We start from the raw sequence: 25,092 nt of genomic DNA, 5'->3' as shown, positions 1-25,092 counted from the left end.
AAACTTCTGTGTGACAAATCCAGATCTAAGGATCACTAGAGTACGAGAGCAGATTGGAAAGGGCAATCTCATGAGGAGAATGAGTCAGTTACGCTGTGCGGTAAAGAAATTTTCAAATCAAATCAAGGATGTCCTTCCTAGACACTGGGGTGAGCAAAAAAACAGTCCAGAGAACCACTTAAATATAATAGAAGGGATGAGGGGAAGGAAGGGAGAGAAAGACGGAAAAACAGAGGGAAAGGGATATGATCAGTATCGCAGAGGAACACAATGGCCATTTCATGCCTCCATATGGAGGAAAAGGGCCCTGAAAAACCTGTCTGTGTGTGGGAAAGCTCCTTCTGTGGGTGAACACTGTCTCTACCCAGCTGCTGAAAAAGTCCCTGGGACAGATGCTGCAATGTAGGGCAGGTGACTGAGGAGAAAAGAACGTGGCCGAGGGATTATTTCAAATTTGGCAATTTAATGCCGGGTCTCTCCCTTCCTCTCCTACGCCACGCTGGGCTTAGACAGGAACAGCTGGCTGAGGGCACGGGGAAGCTCTTAGTAACACCACTTCCTTGGATTTGTTCTTGTACAGCATTTGGGTAAAGGGTTTGGAGGCAACTAGGATGCTGTTTGTGGATAGTTCTGCCTTTGAGGACTTAGGGATCTAAATTTCAATAAGGAAACAGCCTCCTGGGGAACACTGTGAATACAAATCAACAGACATTTCAGCTGCCTGTGGAAATGAAAGGATGGAAAGCATAATACTGTAGTCCTAATAGGACAGATGCAAAGATAATGGAAAAGAGACACCAGGAAAAATAAGGCAGGGAGGGCAACCAAACTAAAATCAGGGAGAAAATGGAGGTAAGGGCTGGCACCAGAAGCAGCACATGGATTCTGCCCCATCTCTTCTTTCCCCACCCTCACCATCTCACTGATAGAGCACATTTCATTCTGTATTCATTTTTTCTCTATTTCTGACATAATAATGCCATAGGTTTACTAAACACTTCGTGCCCATCCAAAGTTAGGCCCACCCCAGGGACCATTCACTATATGTTATATACATTCACCGTTCTGTGGAATGGATGGAAGAGTCAGCTTACATGTTTGAAGTTCCTAAATGGCACAAACTGGACAATGTCTCGAAGCACAGGCTCGCCCTTTGGAGACCTCAGGATCCCATCATCGCCATCCAGCATCTGCATGTCACTAAAATCGGCATTCCCCACCCCGACGATGATGACTGACATGGGAAGGTGAGAAGCATGGACAATGGCCTCTCTGGTGTCAGCCATGTCTGTGATGACGCCATCCGTCAGAATCAGCAAGATGAAATATTGCTGAAGTTGTTGGACAAGAAGTGAAAAATTATATCATTAGTTAATCTTCCAAAGCTGCTTGCCCTTTTCCAGTATAAAAGTGTTTCTGGTAGCTCACCCATGGACTTTTTTAAATAGAAAAGAGCCTTTATAGTGACACACAGGTTGTGTTTCCCATCCAAACCTCCTCAGCTACTAATTTCTCCTCTTCTGGAGTTTAGCTGTAGTTCAGGTAATTTCCAGGAGCTGGAGGAAGCCAAGGGATGCACAGTGTAGAAAAGGGGGCTTCTAGCTGCTAGGGCTGGGAGAGTCAGGACTTTGGCTGGGAAGTCTGGAATAGTCCTGAGATCCTCACTAGCCCTATTTTCCATCTGCTGCACAATCACTTCTGCTGACAGTTTCTGATTACATTTTTTTTCCCTTTGGGAACCAGTGGGAGGCAGGGAGGAATGGAGTGTTGAAGCGTTACAAGCCTGTAGCAGAGCTGTCAGGGAGGTTATGACAGCACTTTGCAGAGGAGCTTTGCTAACAGGCAAGTGGGATGGGTGCAGCCGTCTGCAAACTGGAGGGTGACCCACTGCTGCCTGTGGGAGAAGTGCCACACCATGGCAGGTCTGCTGCATTCTGCAGAGTAATGGGGTCCCTGAGGAGGGTAAGGGCATGTGCAGGGAGGAATATATGCATCTTCAAACACTTCATAGAGAGCCCTGAAGAGAGGTTTTCTCGTTCTCTAAAGGAGAGCAAGCAATTTTGTGTGCTTGTCATTTCTTTTCCCAAACTCCAAAGCGCACTGAACTGGGATCAGGGGCTATGACATATCTTCACTTGGTAATGGGGAAGAGTCACTCTCACTTGGATCCTTTACGAATTGTTTGGCAGCTGGAGTCATTTAACAAACATGCATTAATAGGAAAAATGAACAGGTCATAGAATTTGGTCACTCTGCATGAGCAATACCAACACACTAAACATCATTAAAGTTTATGTATACACAGCTATCTAAACTCAAAGTGTTCTGTTCATCACCTCCTGCCATGAATAAAACAAAACATGCAGGGAGAAAACTTTGTCTTTAAGACTCATGCTATAAATTAATTTGTTTTTCAAGCAGAAAGAGGGGAAGCTTAGGTTTAGAAGAATGAAGCAACTTATTCGATACGACATACTAGTTCAGCGGCAGCACTGGGAACAGAGTGATCTACCTCAGGATTAGGTGGGTATGGAAATTCAAACATAGCAATTCCCTATTTTAGGGGACTCTCAGGGAACCTAAATACTATCAAGATCCTGGAAACAGCAGTGGAGTGACAATCACAAGCCCAGACTCATGAACAGAAATGTTTGGGAACTGCTGCCTTAATAAGACTTAAAAAAAGGCTCAGCTCATGAAGAAAGCTTAGAGAAAGCTCTAGGCCTGGTGATGAGATGTATGCCAATGTACAGCTCTATTCTGTTCCTATACATAGGCATTTTTCTTGCTGCAGTATACAAGTTCTCTCTTACATCCTTTACTCCCACGGCACTGCTCTTGTAAATGTTTCAGACCTACTTGCTCACATATTCTCTCCAATTCTCTCATTCTCACTTTCTCCCATTCTATCTGGAAGGCAGGAGAAAAATAAGCATAATGCATTTCAAAGATGTACATTTAAAACACGATCTATGCTTAAGTCTTTTAGCCCAAGAAATCTATCATGGGTTTTGTATCACATGCAGACTAACAGACTTGTCTCCTGATTTCTAAAAGGCACATGATACTCCATGTCAGTAATAGCAAATTGAAAATTGTATCACTACAGTTTTCAAAGGAATGATTGGAAAAATCCCCTAGTTGAACAAAAAAGTTTTAGTACAGCCTCTGCTAGAGACTTGAAATTGTGTAGTGTGTAGGGAAACATTTGAACTCATCTTCTTCTATGATCAACACTTTAGGGCTTGGCCCATACATTTTTGTAACCTTAGTGGTGCCATTTATGTTTCCACAGTGAAGAACTGTGTGTGTTACAGTAAAACAGCTCTAAAAGCAGGAAACAGAACAGAGGGGAAAGAATTTAAAGTTGTGACTATCGAAGCTATAAAGGCTAGATACACTGCTCTAGCTGACAAAGACTCAAGCTGCCTTCTGCGAAGGCAGTTAGTGAAAACTGTGAAGGCATGATTCGCATGCATGAAAAGGCCTACAAGAGATCCATCAGAAGACAAGAAAAAAGCCAAACACAGCATTATGCCCTTACCGAGGCCTCCTTGGTATTGGTTTCCTCTGATGCTGATTTTGCCACCTTCTGGATGATGGGAGCAATGTTTGTCGGCCCATACAGCTGCAGCTTGGGAAGACAGCTCTGATAAGCCTCCACAACACCTTGTATTCCTGGCATGAAAAGCCACACAAAAGGCAAATAAATGTGGAGCACATCACCCATATCATGCTTGTTTAAAATGTAAATACAAGGTGGGTTCTTAATGAATAAATTCAAAATATCACATGATTAGAAAGGACTAAAAACTTCAGATGATTTCCAAGAAGCTGTCTCTAGCTGCCTTGAATCTAGTTTGTAATATATAATTCATTATACCATGCTTCTCCTTCCCAGCAGTTTTTAATGTCTATTTTCCAGGTATCAGCCTGCAATGCAATAGCTTCCATCCTTCTCAGTTGAAGGTGTAAGTGATCACTTCCTGATCACCAGCTCAGATTCATGCTAAAAGGGTAGACACAAATTGAAAACACTTCAACACTTCTCTCCCCTCCTCTTCAGATAAATATTTATTTCTGTTTATCATGGTAGTTACCAACAAATTTGCCTTTTGTACTTACAACCTAGAACTGTCAAGGAATTCCAATATCTTTTCAAATACCTGACTCTCCTGTGCTAAGAAAATAATTTTTCAGGGTGAATTTGCATAATTGCTCACAGGTTGAATTTGACTATGACCAAAAGCTGTGAAATCTTGGAAGAAACAGCAGGATGCTTTGCAGTCTACAGAAAAATGAGCTTTAGTCAAGAAGTTTTGATGGAGAACTAGCTATTTTTGGCTTTCTCATTTCAGGATATATAGCCAGACCAGGGAGAACAGACTTCTGCTGACACACTTGACAGATCACAGAAGGGAAATTGGTGTTTTCAATCACTGAGAAGAAGGATTTCTTGAAGTGATGCACGTTAGCCTCTGCATTCAGAACTCCCAGCTTACCAGACCTAAAGGATTAGAGGTCTAAAGTTGGAAAGAAAGTGATAGACTGAAGAGCTTTGTAAAGGATGATGAAGAATGAAATGACTTCAATAAGATCCTAAGCCAGTTTCAGTTTGCACTGAGACTAGCTCACTCATGAGGTTTTACTCAATCATGTTTACAGGATATATGGGTGCAGACCCGTTACTAACAAATCACAGGGAGTTGTAATTGCTTCACAACAGTACACCTGAACCTCCTAAGAAAAAATGGTGGAGAACGCAGTCTTCTCTCTTTATAGATAGTTACAAACAGATTTTTCCATTGCAGTGCTCACAGACAAAAGAACACGCTCCAATTATAGCTATGATTGGCTAAAATGTAGAGTAATTCTACAAAATTTCCCTTGGTAATTCCAGTGACTAAATTACATATTACAAACTGACCTTTTGTTAACTCCCAATTTTAAACCTGCTAAGGATTTCATTACATATACTTACTGATCTTGCATGAATGCCTTATAAGTCTTCCCTAAGATGATAAGATACACTGTAGTTTTTTTCTTATGCATTAAAATAGTATGAGATAAACGCTACTCCCTGCGTTCCACACAGATTTAGCGTGGTTTGTGTCAGTAAGTTGCTTTCATCTTAGATAGAAACATGTTCTAGAAACATAATTTCTTGTTCGCTATCTCAGATTAATATATTTTAGAAATATTGACTGTCCTTATATATTCAAATCCAACAGGATATGTGAGTGGCTTACTTTGTAGCTTACTCTCCTTGGACTCCTTTATTTTAGGGAGAGCCAATGTGCATCTTTCTTCACAATTCAACTCTTTACATTTTAAAATGGAATCCACTTTCAATAGCTCTGATGAAATACAGTGTATGCATATATATATGGGTTTAAGATGCATGTAAAACACATGCATGTGTAGAAGCATTCATTCAAATTAGAGGTTGTCACTTACTTTCTTCCTCAGACAATAAAGACTAAATAGTAAGTATAAGACTATACATATAATATACTATAAATATACTAAATATAAGGCTATAAATACTAAAATTTCCAAGAATGGAAATGGTAATAGGGGAGGAAAGGTGAGGATATCCGTATTTTATGAGTTCCAGTGATCTTCATATCAATACACAGTCCTTATTCAAGGTAGCATGATGCTTCACACTACCTTGTGCCAGCAAAAGCTCACTACTTCCACAAAGAAAGGGATTTCATTCCTCAAAAGCAAATTAGACACATACTTTTTATATTGGATCCAACCTCTGTTTCTTGGTTTAAAGCAAGATACTCTTCAGCAATTTCCCTTTGTTTTCTGGCAAGTATGCAAAATAGTACAAGGAAAACCAGTGTGGTTACTAAGCACTTTATCTCCCTCTCACTCTTGCATCCTCTCCCCACATGATATGCTGGTGTTCCTGCTCCCTGTGTCACCTAATACAGTGCGAGCATCTAGAAAACTTCACAGAACAATTGGCGGTAGGAACTGATCAAGCATCCATGACAGGCAGGTGATGAACAAGCTGCAGCAGATGATTAAACAACACGTTTTCTGATCTGTCTCCTTTTCTTGCTTTCATCCAGATGGCTATTATTTTAAATGGTATAATTTAGGACAAAGAAGTGCTTTTTATATCTTGTAGATGCATGTGTGAGCACTGTAAAATTTCTTCCCTGGCCTTCTTTTGTGCTGCAACCATATTTTTATGTCTTAGTCCTAAAACTCCTTTTAGGTGACGGGTTAACTTGTCAGATAACTGAGTCTTATGTGAAGAACCAAATAAAGTTTAAATACATAACAAATATTAAGTGACATAAGCCAATGCACTCTCATTTCCATTTAACCTCCTCTCATTTCCATTGTTACATTTTATTTTGCATACATAATATGGTATGGATAGTAAGTTCTTTACTTGCAGAGGGTTTGTCTGTCCTAACTCTGACCTGCTGCTGGCACTATATAAGATGAGACAGCCTTTTCAAGTACCAGTCAATCAATACAAATCATTATGTAACAATATCAGTGTGATAAAAGGATTAGCCTTGGACTCAAAAGAGGCAGCAAAGGGGGGATAAAAAATGTGTTCTTTGCATAGAGTGCTAGGGCTTTTTTTTTCTGAGGTACACAGAAGGCCAGAAATATCCTGCATTCACAGTGGGAAACAAAGCTATATTCTAACACTACGTGCATAATATGTTATCAGCTAATACTGACCATTGTTAACTGAGATGTTTTAAATAGATCAGGCCCTGTGTAGACACCAATGTGTCTGTGTTCAGAAGCAGGCAAGCTAACTACATTTTAAAATATGATGGTCCAGACAAAATTCTGAGGTCTGTTTTGCTTCCCCACCTCAACCCCACACTCTCAGTGTGACTAAAGTCTCAACTTCAAGCTGCCTCACAAGCTTACAGGCACATCTAGATGCATACGTGTAATGTCAGCTTCTTTTAGCTCCATAAAAGCAATGTAAAAAGCTGTGTGAACACATCAAGCAGCTGTAGGACTTATGCCCAATTACATTTCAAGCATATGACCTGCAGAGGCTGGGGCAGTCCAACAATCCAAGCGCAACCACAAAGCAGGAATGCACACTGAACCAAAAACAGAGGTCTTGCATTTAAGATGCGTGAACTCTGAATTCTTTTAATGTCTCTTTCCCTTGAATTGCTTGTCCTCTCTTCTTTTCTTCACTTCATTTCTTGGCATCTTAATTCTCATTCTGAACATATTCTGCTGACCATGCCTGAACTAGTAAGCCTGAGAAGGGCTGAAAGGAGCAGCTAGAAAATTCAAACAGGAAGAGATTTTGAAACATGCACTTCAGTGTTTGGAAGGTAGCAGAAGGATAGGGAAGAATAACAACCCGTTGATTTTAGACAGCAATGATCATCTGACCAAGACTCTCAAATAAAGTGTCTGGGATTACTTCTTAGACTGTTTAGAGATTATTGTCCTGTTATTCTCATCTTTTACAAAATGTGTGAATTGTGGCAGAAGATTCTAGAAAGACAGCATCAGTCACTGCAGACCTCACTTACAAATACAAGACATACAGCAAAATCTGCTACGTGAATCTCGCCTCTGACTACCGAGGATTAGTGATTGTTGCTAGAACACACCGATACCTTACGCTGTGTTAAAACAGCCTCTTGCTGCATTTGCTGTCATGAAAGTATGCTTCCTTCTATTACAACAGTCCTCAGCTGCTGCCGTGACCCTTTGGTGCTGGACATCGCTGGGCTGACTTGCAGCAGGCTACTGTTGGCTATAGGTCTGGCCAAAGAACTGGCTCTACACAGAGGGAGTCTTTGATCACAGAGGTGCACAGCCTGCTTTTGCATGTCCTGCCCTTCTTAGCTGCACAACCTGCGATGTTGCTGTAGCTGAAGATCTGGAATGAATCTAGGAAACGTGGCTTTAGTTTTCAGAAATGCTAGTGATTTGGAGAAGTTCAAGTGCTGAATGTCCAACATGGTGTACTTTCAAAGGGACCTATTTTTCAGGAAATTAATGTGTGGCACTTTCTAAGGTTTCTAAAGCTAAGCCTGATGGCTTGGAGTCTGTCAGGTTTTGAAACTCCTGGCTGCTTTCTTTAAAAAACACTTTAAACAATACTCAGGGGATACAATAAAAAATACAAGCACATTTTGCACACAGCAGATATACGGCAGTCTGTCCCAATGTGAGTGTTACCTGCACATTCTGGGTTGTCTTCATTGAAATTGATTGCAAAATCATGAGAGACCTGCAGATAAATGGAAAGAAGAGAATAAGACTGTAGTCAGAAAAATTATTCCAAGAGGACTTGTGGTTAAACACCCTTAACATTCTTTCTGTGTTAAACCAGAGATCTTTCAAGCTTTCAGCCATTAAGTGTGAAATAGAGTCCCAGCTGGAACTCCCTGCAGAAACAAAGTAACAAAACTGGAATCCAACCTGTCAATAACAACAACAAAACCAAGAAAAAAACCACAAAGAAAAACCACCAAAGTACATGAGAAATCACATAAATATGGTGTCAGGATTGGGCTATCAATGCCAGCTGCAGAAGAGGGATCTATTGCTGAGGAGATTTAAATGCCAGCCCTCCCAAGCTCAGCAGCTCAGATTGCAGGAGAGAGAAAGCAGGTTGTGATACAGCACTGACAGCACAAGCTCAGCCCCCTTCCGAATCCTGCATTCCCATGGGTGAACATTTGAAGGCCATGGGATTACTGGGAAAATAATTTATTCTCCGAAGAGATCAAGGAAGTCACCCAGACCCACTGTGAAATAATAATGTAAGAAATGTAAGGAGACTAAGCTGGCTAAGAAATTAGAATAGGCAGGGGGGAAATTAATAAGAAAAAACCTGAAAGCTCTTGTTTTTCCTCAAATTTAGTGAATATCCCATTCTCTCTCTCTCTCTCTCTGTGTCTGTAACAAAACACCACAGAGCTATTTTCTAAGAGAAATGACTGTGTATACAAAAAAGTTGCTGATTTTCTAGTAAAACAATGTATTGTCTCTTTAGTGGCTTGGGAAAATAATACAAGACTTCTACATCCGCAAATAATGCAAGGCAATGCAAGTCTCAGGTTCCAGGCTTCCTCTATCTGTCTGTCACTTAGAGATCTGCATCCACAGGACGAATCTGTTGGGACTGAAACTTTCTTCAGATGCTCTTTTCTGGTTTTAAGGTTTGTTCTTGCCTGCATTTTTTCCAGATTCCTTTTTGCTCCTTTCTTTGATCACTGAGAAGGCTTGATTCCTTTTAATCTCTTCAGCTCTGAAACTCAGTCTCTTAATTCTCCTGTTTGTCTTCAATTGTCCTGAATGCAGCCCAACTTTTGTCTTGCAATGCACAACATATATATATTATATATATATTTTGGTTTGCAAAAAGTGGATATGTCTGAGAGTTAAGCAGGTGATTTGCGTAATTTAAAGCTGAATTTAGGTATATAATCCCAGATGCATGAAGGCATTTATATAGCTAACTCCAGTTACACACCTTTGAGACTTTATAGATCTCTGTAGGACCTTCAGAAGTGCCAACAGGCCTAGTCATATAGAAAGCAACCTGTTTACTCCCTGTACAATGGGACCTGGATTATTTGCAGAAACAGATTTGTTTGTTGGATATCGCTGTTTTATTTGCTAGTTTAGATGACTTCACAGCACAGCACAGAAATTGGTCTATGACTAATAGACCAATATATCAAATATGTGATTACAGAGAAGCTTCTGTAAAAGCGAAGTGGTTTAAGTTGGCTAATTACTGCCAAAGAAAGCTTCTCATAGAGAAATCAAATTTCCCCATCTGGCTTTTCTCACCACAGTGATGCCTACCATTACTTATTAAGAGCAGGACTTCTACCATGATGGGAAAGGACTGAAGCAAAAACTCACTGAAGAGTCTGCAGCCAGCTCAGCCCAGCCAGGAGTTTGCTATGTCTACACCAAGCATCAATTGCCTCTTACAAAGCGTTTTACATGGGTCATTCAGGCTACCTTACTCAGCCATGGAAGATAATGCAGAAAGTCACGATGTATGTTCCTCGCTGAGCAGGCACAAAAGAGCAGGGCTGTCAGATACGCTTCAGAGGTGCTCCAGAGCCCTTCTGTCTGGATGCTCTGTATGTCTCTTGGCAAACTTTGCCCAGCTGGTATCTGCCAGTCTCATGACCAGCTGCAGGCCAAAGGTAATTGCAGCTGTCAAGAACGGTTATGTGAGTTTTCACTCACTGATGATTTTTTTGTTGTTCAATAAATAGCCTTTCTTCTTCCTTTAGGCTTTCTGTATTTTGTACTATCTGCATCTCAAAAGCAAGAAGGATGTCGATGCATGTTTATGTATTGCAGGCTGATTCTTCCAACACTGCGCCTTTTCAGTGATTTTATTTCTTTATTCCAAATGCATTTGAAATTATAGCTAAAGGAGTATCACAATTCTTTTCCAGAGTTATGAATACAGTATTTTAATCTCAGATGCAAGCATGGGCTGGATGCTTTTGTTGCTATACCTCTTTCAGCATCACATTACGCAAACAATTTATCTGGTTCAGAGCTATGGCACCCAGGCTATTATTTAAGAAAAATGTAGACAACGGTTCAGGCCAACAAGGAAAGCCCAAGTCTAGTAAGTGTGCACAATGGTCCAAAAAATAATACTGTCTGAGCAATGGCTGCTATCCTCCAAAAGCAAGTGGCCCTCATACCTTGCCATCCTGATTCACCAAGAACAGTGTCAAAATGTATCCTGAAGGCAGGACAGGAAACACAATGAACGTGCAGAAGTATGGGGTTGTTTCCTATGCTCTATGAACAATATATCACAATTTAAACAAGGTTTAAGTATAACGTGAAGGAGAGAAGTTCTTTGAGCGCTCAGTGATGGTTCACAAACAGGAAGTCATCACCCAAAGCAATCCAACAGCAGATATTTTTAAAGCAGAGTTTTTCCAAATGCTCAGAACTCACTCCCCACTCAGGTAAGTAAAACCAGCTGTGCCTCAGCCTGCCCCTGTGCTCTCTCCCCTGTGGCGGCCAGAATTCAAGAAGGTCCAAACCAGCAGAGACTTCAGGCACATGACATGTACTGAAGCCTTACTGAACTTGGGCAGCTAACTTATAGGACTCCATGTAGAGCCCACCCATGTCAAAAGGTGGTTTGGATCAAACATTCAATGCTTTTGTTTTCAAAACAGTGAAAGGTAATGAGCCTCCCTCTTTTTTTTTTTTTTTTTTTAAATTAAACATGCAAGGGCTTTTGTGACTGAAAGGCAAACCATGCTGATGACAGAGGACCAAAAGCTGGTATACTAAATGGTATCTTTCTGATATTGAATGACACAGCCCCATGCACTCCCAGAACTGATAAACTAGTGGGGAAAAGGAGGCAAAAGTGAACACTTGAGATGCTGAAGACTGGGAAATCCTCAGGGAAAACAAGAAGACACTTGGCTGTTCAGAAGCAGGCATGTTTATATAATCTACTAGGGTGGTTTGTATGACAAACATTTCCTAACAGCCAGAAAATCCCGGAGTATGTCAAGCCCTCCCCCATAAAGGGAAAGGAGAGAGAAATTCTGGAGTGCAGAGGTGATTACATGTGTTCAGCCTGGCATTACCTGCGTTGCTGCACAAAACACCACTCAAAGCCTCTAACTAAGGACATTTACTTGCACTTGGCTATGTATTAATCTTTTCCCTCTGCAGGACTCCAGATAAATTATTTAGCAGATACCATCATGGATGTGGGATTATTAAAACAAAGCTGTCCAGGAACTTCCTGCACCAGGAATATATTATTTCTCAGGTAATTTCTTCAAGGTTTTTAACAAGCAAAATAGGTAGCTCTACCATACATCATGATGTAGATTCCGATGACAGGATTTCTGAGGATACATCAACTAAATAAACAGTCTAAAATATTTTTGCTAAGGCAGGTTATAGTAATTTTTTTTACCACCGTACAGCACCTCCATTGCCTGTACATACACGGCGACAAGCATCTGCATACAGAAAGGCAGTTGTCCATCAGTGTGATGGCACCCGGGAGACTCTTGCAAGAATCATAACTGTACTTCCACATGTTTATGACCAGTTTAGTAGAAAAGTCACCTTGATTTAATGTAACAGGTAACTTAATTCCCTCATATTGGGATGTAATGAAATTCATCCTCATAGCATGGCCTTTGCTAAATAGGTTTCTAATTAAGGCTGAAAGGAAAGAAGAATTTTCTAATTCATGAGAATTTTTGAGATTTCTTTAAAAAAAAAGTCTTCTGGACTTAGATAGAAACCTCAAAACACAAACAAAACCCCTACCTTGGAATCTGACAAATAATAAACCCCCACAAAATCATAAAGCAAATTGCTGAAAAGCTTTTGGACTATGCAAAGGCATTTTATTTAAGTTGCACTGAAACACGTTATTCTATTTTGGCCTCCACATTTTTTTAAACCCCTTTTACTCTAACTGAACTTCCATTTTTTAGATAAAAAGCTGTTTTGACTCAGAAACCATGCTTTTCATTAATTTTGCAAATGCTGAATATGAATGCCTCAATTCTGAAAATTAGTAATCTTTTTTTTCCCCTCTCTAGATTGTTGAACTCATTTAAATTAACCTCCCTGTCCCAAATAGCTCCAGCTTTCCAGAAACCTCTATGGTGATGGTACTGGGACTACTTGACAAACAATCTGACAAATTCAGCCATGTTTAGGAACGCTTTCTTACTAATTTAAATAGAGATTGTCAAAAACCCATGAACAATAGATGCATACAAGCGTAAATGCTGAGATGCAAAATGTTGAGCACTTATCTGAGAATAAATTGAACACTATTAAGCCACTGCCAGTCTGAAAATTAAATATGGAATGCCTGCATATTTTGCAAAAGCTTAAGACACTAACAAATTTAAAGAACCATTGCTCAAAAGCTATTATTTTTAGAATGCTCATTAATCAAATAGTTTGAGAACTGGACAGCTTGTGTCTCTGGCTAAGACCACATTGTAGACATTTCTGCTTGGCAAAGCTTGGCCATTTATTTTCCTTTGTACTTGATTTTTGAGCATGCTGCCCAGTTTCCATGTCTAAATCCAGGTTGTGTGGATAAGGTGACAAATTCTGGTTTTTCCCTTGGTCTGTTACACAACCTTGTGTTGGTTCTTTTTTGTCAGGTTTGCATATATTTTTGCCCTCAAGCTCATACAAAGTGCAGGAATCACAAAGACCACAGCACTTTTCAAGTCCCTTACCTGTCCAGCAAACCAGACAGTGCAGGTTAGGGTCATAAAGATGCTGTACTGTTTCTGTAACTGCAGTGATGTTCTCTCCAGCAACTCTTCCCAGCATGAGCAGTGAATGAAGCTTTCATTAAAAATGCAGAAATAACCAGGACTCTCTTAAAACAAACTGCAAGTTGTTTCATACCTATTCAGGTGTCAGCCTGCAATTCTTCTTTAGGAAAGAACACTTCATTATTGGCAATACACCTGTCAAGGGGCTGACACAATTCTAACTTTCTTTTCATTTTAACAGTAAGTTTTGTGCTGCTCTGTGGTTTTTCAGCTCCTCTGAGTTCTGCCTGCTAAGAAATTAGTGTGTGTGGTTCAGCTTGCTTTCCTCCTCTTCACTGTGACCTTTTGCAGCAGTGTCTGAGTCCATATTATCTGCCACCTCTTCACTTTACATCAGACTTCTCAGATACTTCTCATTGCAAAAAAAAGTGATGGGTTGGAGACACTGCTGTGGCATAACCGGCATGTTCTGCAAGTTTCGTGTGATAGAAACTCAAGAGGGGAATATTGCTCTCAGAGGTTTACTCAGATCAAGGAGCAGGGTGATATATTTGTCAGGCCTTGGGGAAAAAGATCATATTGCCGAATATTAGATGAAAGATCTCTAGATTGATGAGGAATGTTATATATGGCATGTCTTGCTTCCTTCACTCCCACAGATTCCTTATGCCACTAAGAAACTGCTGTTTTTCTGCTAACAGCTGAAGTGTTTCATTTGGAGCTGAAATGAGGGAAAATAAAGTCAGCATAACATAGCGGTGTGCTCTTGAAATGGAAATTCTATAGAAAGCATATATAAAAACATGTTTTTAAAGGGGTTCACCCTCAAGAGATTCATGAAGAGCCTGCAGAGGTGGATACTGACATTGTTCTGAAGCGCTAATGTAAAAAGGGGGGTATATTTTTCCATGGTGAATAATAGTTGGCATAGCAAACATTGCTTTTCTTGTAGAATGTAGAAGAATGTGAGGACGCTGGTATCTCACTAAACGGACAGATGGATACTGCCCTCCAGCACCCATCCCAGGCTACTGGCAGGAGCTCAAGTCAGTATGAAACCAAGGCACTGGTTTGATGTAACACCACAAATGGACACCTTTCTCCCATGTGGTCTAGTGCACCAAGGAAACCTTGGCAAAAGATTTAAAGTTTATGGCCAGCCTGAAAGCAGCAGCCTTCAGCTGGTCCTAAATAGCAATTGATCATTAAGTGTATACTTGTTACCATTGATTCATGCTGAATACTGAGTTACAGGCCTCATTTTTCTACAGCTTGTGACTGAGCATGACGTAAGTTAAACCTGAATCCACTGGATCCACTTACTTTGCCTGCTGTTTTTATCAGGCTGCTTACCTATGGCCTTCCCTCACTGTGTTAGTGCCATGCATACATTGGTCAGCTTTCATTTAGACTTTTAAGGAAGCTATGTTGTTTTAGTTGTGTGGAGGCTCTCACGGGTACTTAGAAACCCTTGGCAGTAAGTCATTTCTTCCACAGCCCTAGCAATTTGTTGTCTACTGGAAGAAATAAAGAGCAGCTGCCGGTGTGCACAGACCGATGTGCTATGAGCAGGTTAGATCATCTCATTAGGACTGAAGACTCAAAAGCAGGCAGTCTAAATTAAAAGGAAAAGCTGATTTATCCACATGATGGGGTCAGAAATTAGAAGTTCTCATAATGATTCAACTTAAATTTGAAGATGTGAATTCTTACAGTTATGACACTGCTGTCCTTTAATAAAACAAAATATATGTATGACTTGTAATACCTTAGATTGAAAACATCAAAAGAACATTTGAATAGCATGAGATCTGCAGTGTTGCTGTGGTGTCTATAGTGTTACCATATTTTTGCAGCAGAAGATAAGAAGTTAGGGGAGACAAATTGGGAGCACTTTTTTCTACAGTCTTTGTTACTTTTAATTACATCAGTTTCCTCTGCATCTTGGCTATGTTCCACATCAAACACTAATCATTGTTGGCTTTAAATTAACTTTATGATACCAATCTAGACTAAATTACTGAAGGATCTTCAGGTCTATTGGTCTTGACTTATTAATGCATCATGATGAGGCTGACTCTTCACTCTCTTAGAGGGTGTATCTTTCAATTCAGAAATGCAGCCAAAGCCAAGCAGGGACTCGGAAGTGTTGATACAGTTTATTTTAAGAAGACAGATACCTGTGTGGACTTTGTAGAGTATCACAGTGAGGGACAGATGACTGTTAATTCCTAATCCAGTTCCAGTTGGATATGCCCATGATAGACACCAAGCTAATTATTTGTCCCCATCTGTTCCACAGAAGGGCTAGTCCCCCTGCAACGTGGTTCTTCTCTTCTTCAAAGTTTTATTACATTGGTAAGCTGATGTCATGTCATTTTGTCTTTGTCATTTTCTGTCACAATTTTCCATAGTGGAGATTAAAGATGTTGTTCTGGCCCTCACTTGTGTCTCCATTTACTCTGGGACTTGTTTTCTTTACTCACACATCTGTAATCCACAAGGAAGTAGCTACATCTTCTTAAATTTACCCTTATTTTTCCTGAACTACTCAAAATCTGAAGGTCCTGATTCATCCATTTTCTTGCTTTGAGAGCTTAGTAACATACAGACTCTTCAGGGCAGCTCATGCTATTGGGCAAGACCCTCCATCCATGGATGGGCTACTAAGTTCAATGCAAGTCTCTGACTTTCTTAAGAGTACTTGTCAGGAAGTTATCCAAACACCAGTTCTGCCAAAGCAGAAGATCTATTGGGGTTGGTGATCTTGGGAATATCTGGTTGCAAAGTCCCCCTGAAATCACTTTCTGGCAAGACGTGTTTTTCAGCTGACACCTGAGATATGCTCTCACAATCAGGTGAAGAGGCTGTTGCTTGGGACTAACAAAACTGGTATTTGCCACTATGCTGATGTGACCTGAGGCATCAATGCCACCAGCTGATTATTTTGTCTGAGAAAGAAGCAGTCTTATAGTCTGAAATTTACTCTACTGCCATCACCAGCAAACCAGTGAAAAGACTTCAGATGGCACAGTAACATCTTCCTTCAAGTAGTCCTTCGATAAATACGGCTCTCTACAGCTGAAGGAATTGCAAGTTTGCCCCCGTGCAATGATGGTCACCTCGCAGGTGATGGAACAACCAGCCCCTGGCACACCACCAGGCCAGTACCTTTGTTTAGGACAATCACAATAGTACACGGCATTGTCAGTGATGGCCAGTACTGGGCTTGAAAGAGCAATCTGGTTGTGATATGTAGATCAACTCACCCAGTCAGCACTGCTATACAGCCATGGGTAAGGAGGCACATAATCGTGGCAAAGGGATGGACATTTGAGAAATAGCTACTGTGCTTCACTAATGTGTCTGGTGGTAGAGGCTGCTCATTATGTTTATTCTCCAAAACACTTCCCCTTACACAGCAGAGATGGTTGCCAGCTGCTGCAGTTGGAACAGATATACAACAGACACAGATGTTCTGTGTGCATTTACCACATTAAAATCTCAAAGTTCTGGAAGCCGTCTCTGATTTTGGAAAGCGTTAACACTGGTGTTACTTTCAGGAACAGAGCACTGCAAAACACCTTGTCAGGCACAGTCCACTTTTTTTATAACACTGCTTTTTAGCTTAGAAGCCCGTGTTGTTAAGACATACATTGACTTACCTTAGAGACCCATTTGCAAGACATTTATCAAATTTGCTGTACATCACTACTGTTATTCTCATGCAGGTATCAAACCTACGGAGCCATGAGGAACACAATGGTACATTTTTTTCGTCTGCTGATCCATGCTTTATAATGCTGAGTGACGCACGATCCCGCTCTGCACAGAACTGTGCTCACCTGGCCAGTGTTCACCGCCCTACCACAGCCACAGCTGAGAGACACAACGCAGAGCAGGGGACGTGGGGATACTGGATGAAGTCTGCATGATCAGAAGTCCAGTGCTTCTCTTTCCCAGATAGTATCTGAGTTGCAGAATCCCCAGCTAGGTTTTGGTTACTTACTTGTGCAGAACTACTCTTCTGCCCACGCTGCCTCTGCATATGCAACATAGGATTTGAACTTCTGCCTATTTCTTCTTAGGCCTTTCTCTGTTGGATGCTCCTTCTTTTACTCTGCTGTCTTCACTCCAGCCCTACCAGACCGCACATTTGCACACACAACTGCACCATCACTGTGGATCACTCTCATTTTGTTTTGTTTATAAACACCACTTCTCTCTAGCATGGATACATGCTCTTATACATGCTCTTCCTGGTATTTAAGACATCCGCTGTGACACAGAAATTTGCCACAGAGCAAAACTCTTCTAAGATCTTTATTTTCAGGAAGATGTTCAATCTCTTCATCATAAAGCACAGACACGAGGCCGCTCGCTGAACCACGTCTTTCAAAAATGGGTTCTGTCAAACCAGGGCTTGCAAAGCTTCAAAATATGCTTGGCAAGTTGTTCAAAAATTCAATTCTCCTCCTACTAGACTGTTCTCCTCCTACTAGACTAGCATCCATTAACAAAGCTTTGCCAATACCATGAAATATTTTGGGTATAACACAACTATTTTAAGTCTAACCTCGAGTTCTGCTTTCAGTGAGGTATCACTGGATGAGAAAGGCAGATGAAAGAAAACAAGCAGTAGGAACTGCTCCCCACAACCCTTGCCCTGCACTGAACCATTTCTCCCTTATTTTGTGCCTCATAAACCAAGGAAACTAAAAAATGTCATTTATGCACCTACTTTGTATTCTGGGGGTATCCTTGCTCCAAATCCAAAGGCTGGGAACATTTTGTCACTGGAAAAGAATAAAAAAAAAGAAGAGTTCCCACAGAGAAATGTGTTTTGTTACAATAAACATTTATCCTTCTGTAAGCATTCATCAAAAATGCAAAGCAGTGCAACAGTACAGAAAAGGCTTTTAGGTCAAGAGTTTTACATGGCAGACTGGAAGGGTATCAGCTTAGAGAAGGAGGGTGTGTGCTGACCAGATGGAGAGTGATACGGGAGATTTTTCAGATGAACCCCTAGTATTTCTGGGAAGTTAAAATCATTTGGAGAATACTGAGGGATCAAGATATCTTGCACTTCTCCCACCAATGCAATAACAGGTCTGTATTACCCACTCTTTTGCACTATCTGGCTGCAGCATGAAGGTGAGTTGTCTTAACAGCCTGTAACAACATTTAGTTCATAGAAATATGGATGTGCTCCCCCAGCTCCGAAAATGGGTGTAGTGAAGAGAGGACTCTGTAATTAAGTGTTTGCAAATTTGAGTTCTTACACTTGTCCAGGTGCTAAAGAGACTTCCTAAAATACCTGAAAAGGAGCAGTTTCACACCCCCAAACCTGCAGGTTCTGTAAATGATGCAGGTCCACCTGCATCATTAGTAGTCCCACTAAAACATAAGATTATTTTAATTAGACATAGGTTGACTGATAACCTAGCAAATGCAGTGGCATGGTCAGTTTGCTTTCAAACACTACAGTGAGGTTGTTCCACCCCAGTTAGATCTTTAGAGACAAAAATTCCTGATTCAGAGGACCTGGAAACTTCAAGGCTGTTAATACCCTTTCAGAAATGCAATGTCTCACACAGCCCACGTGCTGTCAAGCTGCCTCTTCCCAGATGGCAAAGTGGAAAACAACAAGCTGTAAGGAATGTCTCGTCCCTGAGTCAGCAAAGCACTTGATCACACACTTGAGGTTAACAATTCACCCAAACATATGCTTAGCTTTAAACACATCCTGAAGCCTGCTGAAGTCACTGAACTGTACTCCAGTGCTCTGATGAATCAAACCCCTCATAGGTTTATCTGATTCTGCTTACAGGGTTTCAAGGCCCTTGGAAAAGTTGAGTTCCTACTACCATTATTGGCACTTTCAAAAATTCCCAAGAAAGGCCAGCAGCTTCAATTTTCTTTGTGTAGTTCAAGACATTGCCACTCCAAGTATCCACTGAATAATTTGCTTCTCAACCGTACTCAAGAAAGATAATAGCACCCATTAGAGCTGCTGGGCTATTCTGTCTGGGATAGGCTGTGAAAGGCACCATGATATTTCTGATATAAGCTAAAGAAAAATGGAAGGGTTTAAAAGAAAACAGAAATAAGCGCCCCTCTGAAGTTAGATTTGCCGCCATGGGACAGAGGAATAATCACCAGATCATTGGCAAGCAGTGATGACTGTCATCTGATGGCTTAGCTCTCACAATTGTTCTGCTATGAAATTTAGTTGCCGCATAAATCTTGGGAGCACAATTCTGTGTACCATATGTTACACTGTGTGACAATGGATCTTGGAAAGGAAGACTAACATCATTTGCATGGTAATTAAACATTTTTTCCAAGAGATGTCAGAAACGAAGTAGCTGCTGACATTTGATGCTAACCACCTGCTGACAGCCTTCTCTTTGATTAAACACTCCTGGAAGCGGGGAAGCCCTTATAAATAGATGCAGGGAATTCAGGCACACACTTAGAAGGCAAGAAATAAGAAGACATTAGAAAAGAATCTGAGAGAAGAAAAAAATCTTGTTTTACATCCATGATGAAGCATGGTTGTATTAGAAAATCAAACCCTGTGGAGCTGCAAGTTAATTGATTTTGGACAAGAGCAAACAAAGACTAAAAAAAGAATACTTAGGTAGACCATAAGTGTCTAAGTTCAATAAAGCAATCCAAAAAGCTGATGTTGGCAGCAATTATCCAGCCTGGGAGATGCCTAAACCCATACAGTGCCTGCATTTGTACTGCAATGTTTCTCGAGTGTAAACAAGTCTAGGCACTCTTGTATCTGCAGCTCCATCTTCTGCTCTGCAGCAATTCAGAGACCGCTAAGTGGTACCTCCAGCAGCCTGGACTCTCCTTCTGGTGGCGAGACTCCCACATTCCCAGTCACACAGTGGCACAGCCCCCACTGTTATTCTGCACTCAGAGTACCTTACCACCACAGTCAGGACACCTGCCTTTATGTCTGAATCTCCCAGATCTCCTTTTTGAGCAAGTGCTAGTTACTGCTACCACTGCCTTGTGAAAGAGTAAAGCTTGATCATGTGTACCCTCAAGATGGGATTCCATGCGGCTGCTTTTTAGAGGGAAGAGCTTGAACTCTAGAGAGGAGGGGGTATCCTGGAGTCTACTCCTGTGCTTAGTACTTTCTCTTGCCTCACTCAGAATAGCTCCACACTCTCCTTAGGAAGCTCCTCATTTTCCAGAATTTAGGTACATACCTCTGGTATTCTGATTCAAGCTGCTGGGACTAAGGAATTCACTTTCATGTGCTCCCAGAGCTTGATCTTTAAGGTAAGAAGGGAACCTTTTATCACTCATGACATCCCTTGCATAAAAAAGATGATCATGTTATTCCCTGACCACACCTCAAAATTTGTGGCTGACAGCTTTCAGAATAAAATAAAATTTTAATGTAAGCAATACTTTTCCTCCTATCACACAAAACAAGGTGTTTAGCTAATATAAAGGTCTTGCTTTTTAGTAAGCATGCAGTTTAATGGCTTAGTGATATTTTACAAAGTAACCCTCTCTAGTTTTCCCATCCACCCCTTACTCTGTCATATGAGAAAAAACCCAGCAGCTGAGCCTGCTGTCCTTGTTCTGCTTATCCTGCACTACTGAGACGCAGCAGGGAAAAAGTGACCCAGAAGGGCAGCCAAGGATTCTCTTGCTTCCAGGACAATCCCTGGTATAGAGGCATGACAGAGCAGCTCTACCAGACCTTGGGCTATCACGGCAGCTTGCAGCAGAAAGCAGAGCAGCTTCCCAGCTTCTGTAAGCTATGTCAAGGGTTAGGCCATCCAGGGACTGAAACTACAGTCAGAAAATGAAAAGAAGGTTTCCTCCTGCCTCAGGGGTGAATTGCATGCATCAGAGACTCCAGCCCTGTTTCCTAACCTGGCATTTCAGTAGGAAAGGGATCTGCTCTAATGACTTTTCTTTTATTCCTTTGTAATTTAAACTCACTCAAAAGAAGAAAAGTGAGAACCAGTTTTCTTTTCCTTTGTGTTGCTTGCTCAGGCATTTGAGCTTCATTTACATCAGGAAACAGGCCTGGGACCCTGGCTGAAGCACTGGGACGTGACTATAGACATGGTCTGTTAGCTGCCTCCCCGGCATAGTGCTGGCCCCTGCCAACCAGCAGCCCCCAGAGACTTCCCAGGGACAGTACTGGGGACAGCTGTGCTTGAGACTGCTCCCAAATGGCAGTTTGGGCATCACCAGTTGGTGCTGGGAGGGAAAGCTGAGATACAAGGACAGGGGCAGTGTCATGTCCTTGGCCCGAGGCCACATCAGGGTCTTTGACTTGTTTTGTTTAAACCTAGCCAGAGAGTCCTTGGCACATGCAAGGAAACTGCCTGCACTGTCCTGCTGGAGACAGATTGCTAAAGGGACAGGAGAGAAACACAGAAGTGGAAAAACAAGCTGGTTCTATAAAACCTGAAATTTACAAAATCAAGTAAGAAAAAGAGGATAGTGGCTTATCAGAATCTTCACAAAATTGCTCTGTCACGTCTACTTCACATTTTATATTGTTCCTTGTTTTACATAGGTTCCCTTGAAAATTGAAACTTGGCATAATTTTCAAAAAGCTGAAGTACTTGACATGAAGATCAAAAAAGCCAAAGCATTGGACTTTGACTTTTATACCTGTTTATATAAGGGCCATGAGTAGTCATGCAAGCATAGATGTATATGGCTTCTGGTGGTTTTTCCAGTCAAACAGGCATATATACTGAAAGATACCAAAGACTGAGCAGATCTGGGTTATACCCTAAAGGTAAAATCAGGGAGAGGGTTCAGGTTCAGTGTTCATATTGGTAAATGTAAATTAATGCACACAGAAAGGAATTGTCAGGACTCCAAGACTGCAGTCTTCTGAACAGAAATACACCCAGTTAGAGAAAAGTCCCTCAGTAACCTCAACTATAACATAATGCATAGCAGAAAACAAATTCTGAAAATATCCCATATTATCCTTTTGGAACATTGCTCAGTTTTAGCCACCCATCCTTCAAGCTATCTAGTGGAAACAGAGGAAGCACAATGACAAATCAATACATTAATAGAGACAGAGAGGAGAGAGATTTCAGTGGGCTGTACTGCACAGGCAGGAAAAGAGATGAATAGAGGAAATAGTAAGGTTTTGTAAATTAGTAAAAGTGATACAGATCATGATACCTTTTTCTGTTTCACTATGAAGCCTAGTGTTACTGAAGGTAAGAAATATGTTTATAATAAAGATAAGGAGACAAAATAAAGAACATTTCAAAATATTGTCTTGTTAACCACTGGTGCCCTCTGACTTGTAGTATCATTGAAACGTAGAGTTCAGCTTTATTCTGAGAAGGATTTGCTATTGCTAGTAACAAGGAGGAGAATTCAGATAAAACTCTTCCACTGGGTGAAATTAATTAGTCAGACATTAGAGAGTCTTTTGGAACTTCCTCTGAAGCTGCTGGTATAGATGATGCTGGAGGTAGAGCTAGATATTCACCAGTGTGGCAATACCTGTATTCAGAAAGGAAAACGAGAGCTGCCAGGACTATGCTCTCTAAAAATTAGTTCCCTTTTAAAATCTAAATTGTGAATCTATGTTCTTAATTGTATGGAGTAAATGTAGGGAGAAAAAAGGCCCAAGTCACTCTATATGCTATTTATTAATTCTGAAAGATGAATTTCTAGCTGGCCACTTACACAGGTTGTTTGGGACTCATTTTACTGGTGCTCATGAAAGCCCTTTGGTATGTAGCTATAGATGTGCTTACCTTTAAGCTCCTGAAATCAATGCAGCAATTTGTATGGATGTTACTGAGCTGACCTTGGAGAGCCTCAGCATGAAAACCTGCTCGCTTTATGCTAGAGCAACATAGTACCAGTAGTGGTACTAATGATGCAGTGAATGGGAGTAAAAGAAAGAAACATGGGGTGGGGAGAAAGAAATATAAGAATCTCAAATTTACAGCTCTTTGAAATTCTTGCAAGGAATATACCTGACTAGAATCCCTGGATATTAAACTGTCACTTGTAATTTTGGTTTTGGGTCAGATCAGAATTAACAGGGAGATATTTTAAAAGTACTATGCTGGATGCAGCAAAATCAATTACTGTGCCTTTCATTTTCAATTCCAATCTTAAAACAATAAACTGTGGATCTACTCTGCTCTACATACTTTTCCCGTGATGAAATCAAGTATTTTTCCTCTGTTAGAAAGATATTTCAAATTGCCAAAATAAAAGGGGAGTGTCTGTTACAGATGTAATTGAAAAAAGTGTGAATGTGAGGAGGGGGAGAAGGAAGGGGAGGGGGCACGGGAAGAGGAAGAGGGAGAGAAGAGAAGAAAGGGGAAAGGAAAAGAAAAAGGAGAAAACAGCAAATGCCACACAGAAAATAGAGTAATCTCTAAACTCAATTAAAATTGTAATCTTTCATGTTCAGGGAGCAAACTGGAAGGATATGAACTGAATTAAGTGTTTCTTTTCTAAAGCATATGAATGAATCATGTTCCTGAGTGTATTATTTAGTACTTATCTGAGAAGGGCTTGATGCCAGTAAATTCTGAATCATAGCAGCTTACAGGGATTAGCAGCAGTTCCAAAGAAAATCCAGAAATCATTTGAAATATTTAAACATTTTCAGTTCCTGCTTTGCAAGCAGAGCTAGGTAAATAAAGGAGATGATCTGTATGATCGAATAGGGCTAAATAAAACCTTCCATTTAAGTAGAAGGGACCAGAGCCCACCCGCTTCACCCCTTGCAGTCTTGCACAGCTGCCTGTGCTCCTCCAGGATGGGCCAGGGGTAGAGCCAGGCTGTGGTACAGCTCTCAGCCTGCCCCCGTCAGAGTCAGGAAGACTGCAAGAGTTCAGCAGCAGCAGTGTTTTCTCCCTCTAATCTGTATTCTTCTCTGGGGTACCGCTACGCCATCACCACATATTCACTGTGCAGTTGTGCCTGGTTCGATACAACCACATCTCTGGTTTTGGCCAGGTTACTGCATGTTTAATCAAATCTGCACTTTACCTAACAAGGTTTGGCACCCAGTCCATAATGCACAGTGATTTTTAACGGAGCAGCAGGAATGAACTGATTATCATACATCTTGGTTACAAAAGAGCTGGGGGCATGCAAATCAACGGTAAATCACTGCAACAGCTACATTGTTTGGTCTGTCGCAGACAGAGATGCTACACAATTGTGCAAAATCCTGACATTAAAATTAATTCGCTATCTTTAATTACAGCTCTTAGTCACCTTAGGGGAGCTGGAATCTGCTGAATACTGAGAAATAGATACTGTCATGTAATTGGGTTTCAAGAATATGAAGGAATGCCTGTCTCACCTGAGAGGGAAATAATTAATGAAGCAGGGGAATACAAATTCCTTGAAGCTAACCACCAAAAGGCATCAACTCATGAAATAACTAACAATGCCGAATCCAGGTACAATGGATTTAAACTTCCCCTTGTTAACATTAAAAGAATTGCAAAAGAAGCAGGGTAAAAATATCAGGTGAACTCAGAAATTCCCAGACTGGGGAAAGGTAAATACCCACAGAAAAAAAAGTCATCAGAGCTTGGGGGAGGAGTAGGTTAAGCAAAATGAAATGGCAGTGAGATGTATCACTTGCTAGAATGATAGCCAAATAAAATGGCATACTCAGGAAGGTGAGACAAAATGTCAAGCTTCCCTGCAAGATGACAAATAAATTGCAGTGACCTGATTTATACCTACGTGAATGACCCAGTTCAGCAAAATGTATTTTGAAAAAGAAATGGGACTTTAT

The 25,092-nt window shown here is 40.9% G+C and overlaps 1 protein-coding gene across 1 annotated transcript in view; it reads right to left on the bottom strand.

Moving 5' to 3' along the window:
• Positions 1 to 25,092, bottom strand: part of CPNE4 (copine 4) — a 244,111-nt gene that overhangs the window by 5,589 nt on the left and 213,430 nt on the right. Inside the window, exons 12-15 of the mRNA XM_072851433.1 lie at positions 18,037 to 18,091; positions 8,200 to 8,251; positions 3,545 to 3,678; positions 1,095 to 1,331 (exon numbers count right to left, since the gene is read on the bottom strand). Of these exons, the coding sequence (XP_072707534.1) occupies positions 1,095 to 1,331; positions 3,545 to 3,678; positions 8,200 to 8,251; positions 18,037 to 18,091 (478 nt within the window). The remainder of the gene's footprint in view (positions 1 to 1,094; positions 1,332 to 3,544; positions 3,679 to 8,199; positions 8,252 to 18,036; positions 18,092 to 25,092) is intronic.

This window comes from Ciconia boyciana, chromosome 2 (assembly GCF_034638445.1).
Source record: "Ciconia boyciana chromosome 2, ASM3463844v1, whole genome shotgun sequence".
Lineage (NCBI taxonomy): Eukaryota > Metazoa > Chordata > Aves > Ciconiiformes > Ciconiidae > Ciconia > Ciconia boyciana.
This window is presented reverse-complemented; position numbering and strand designations above follow the sequence as displayed.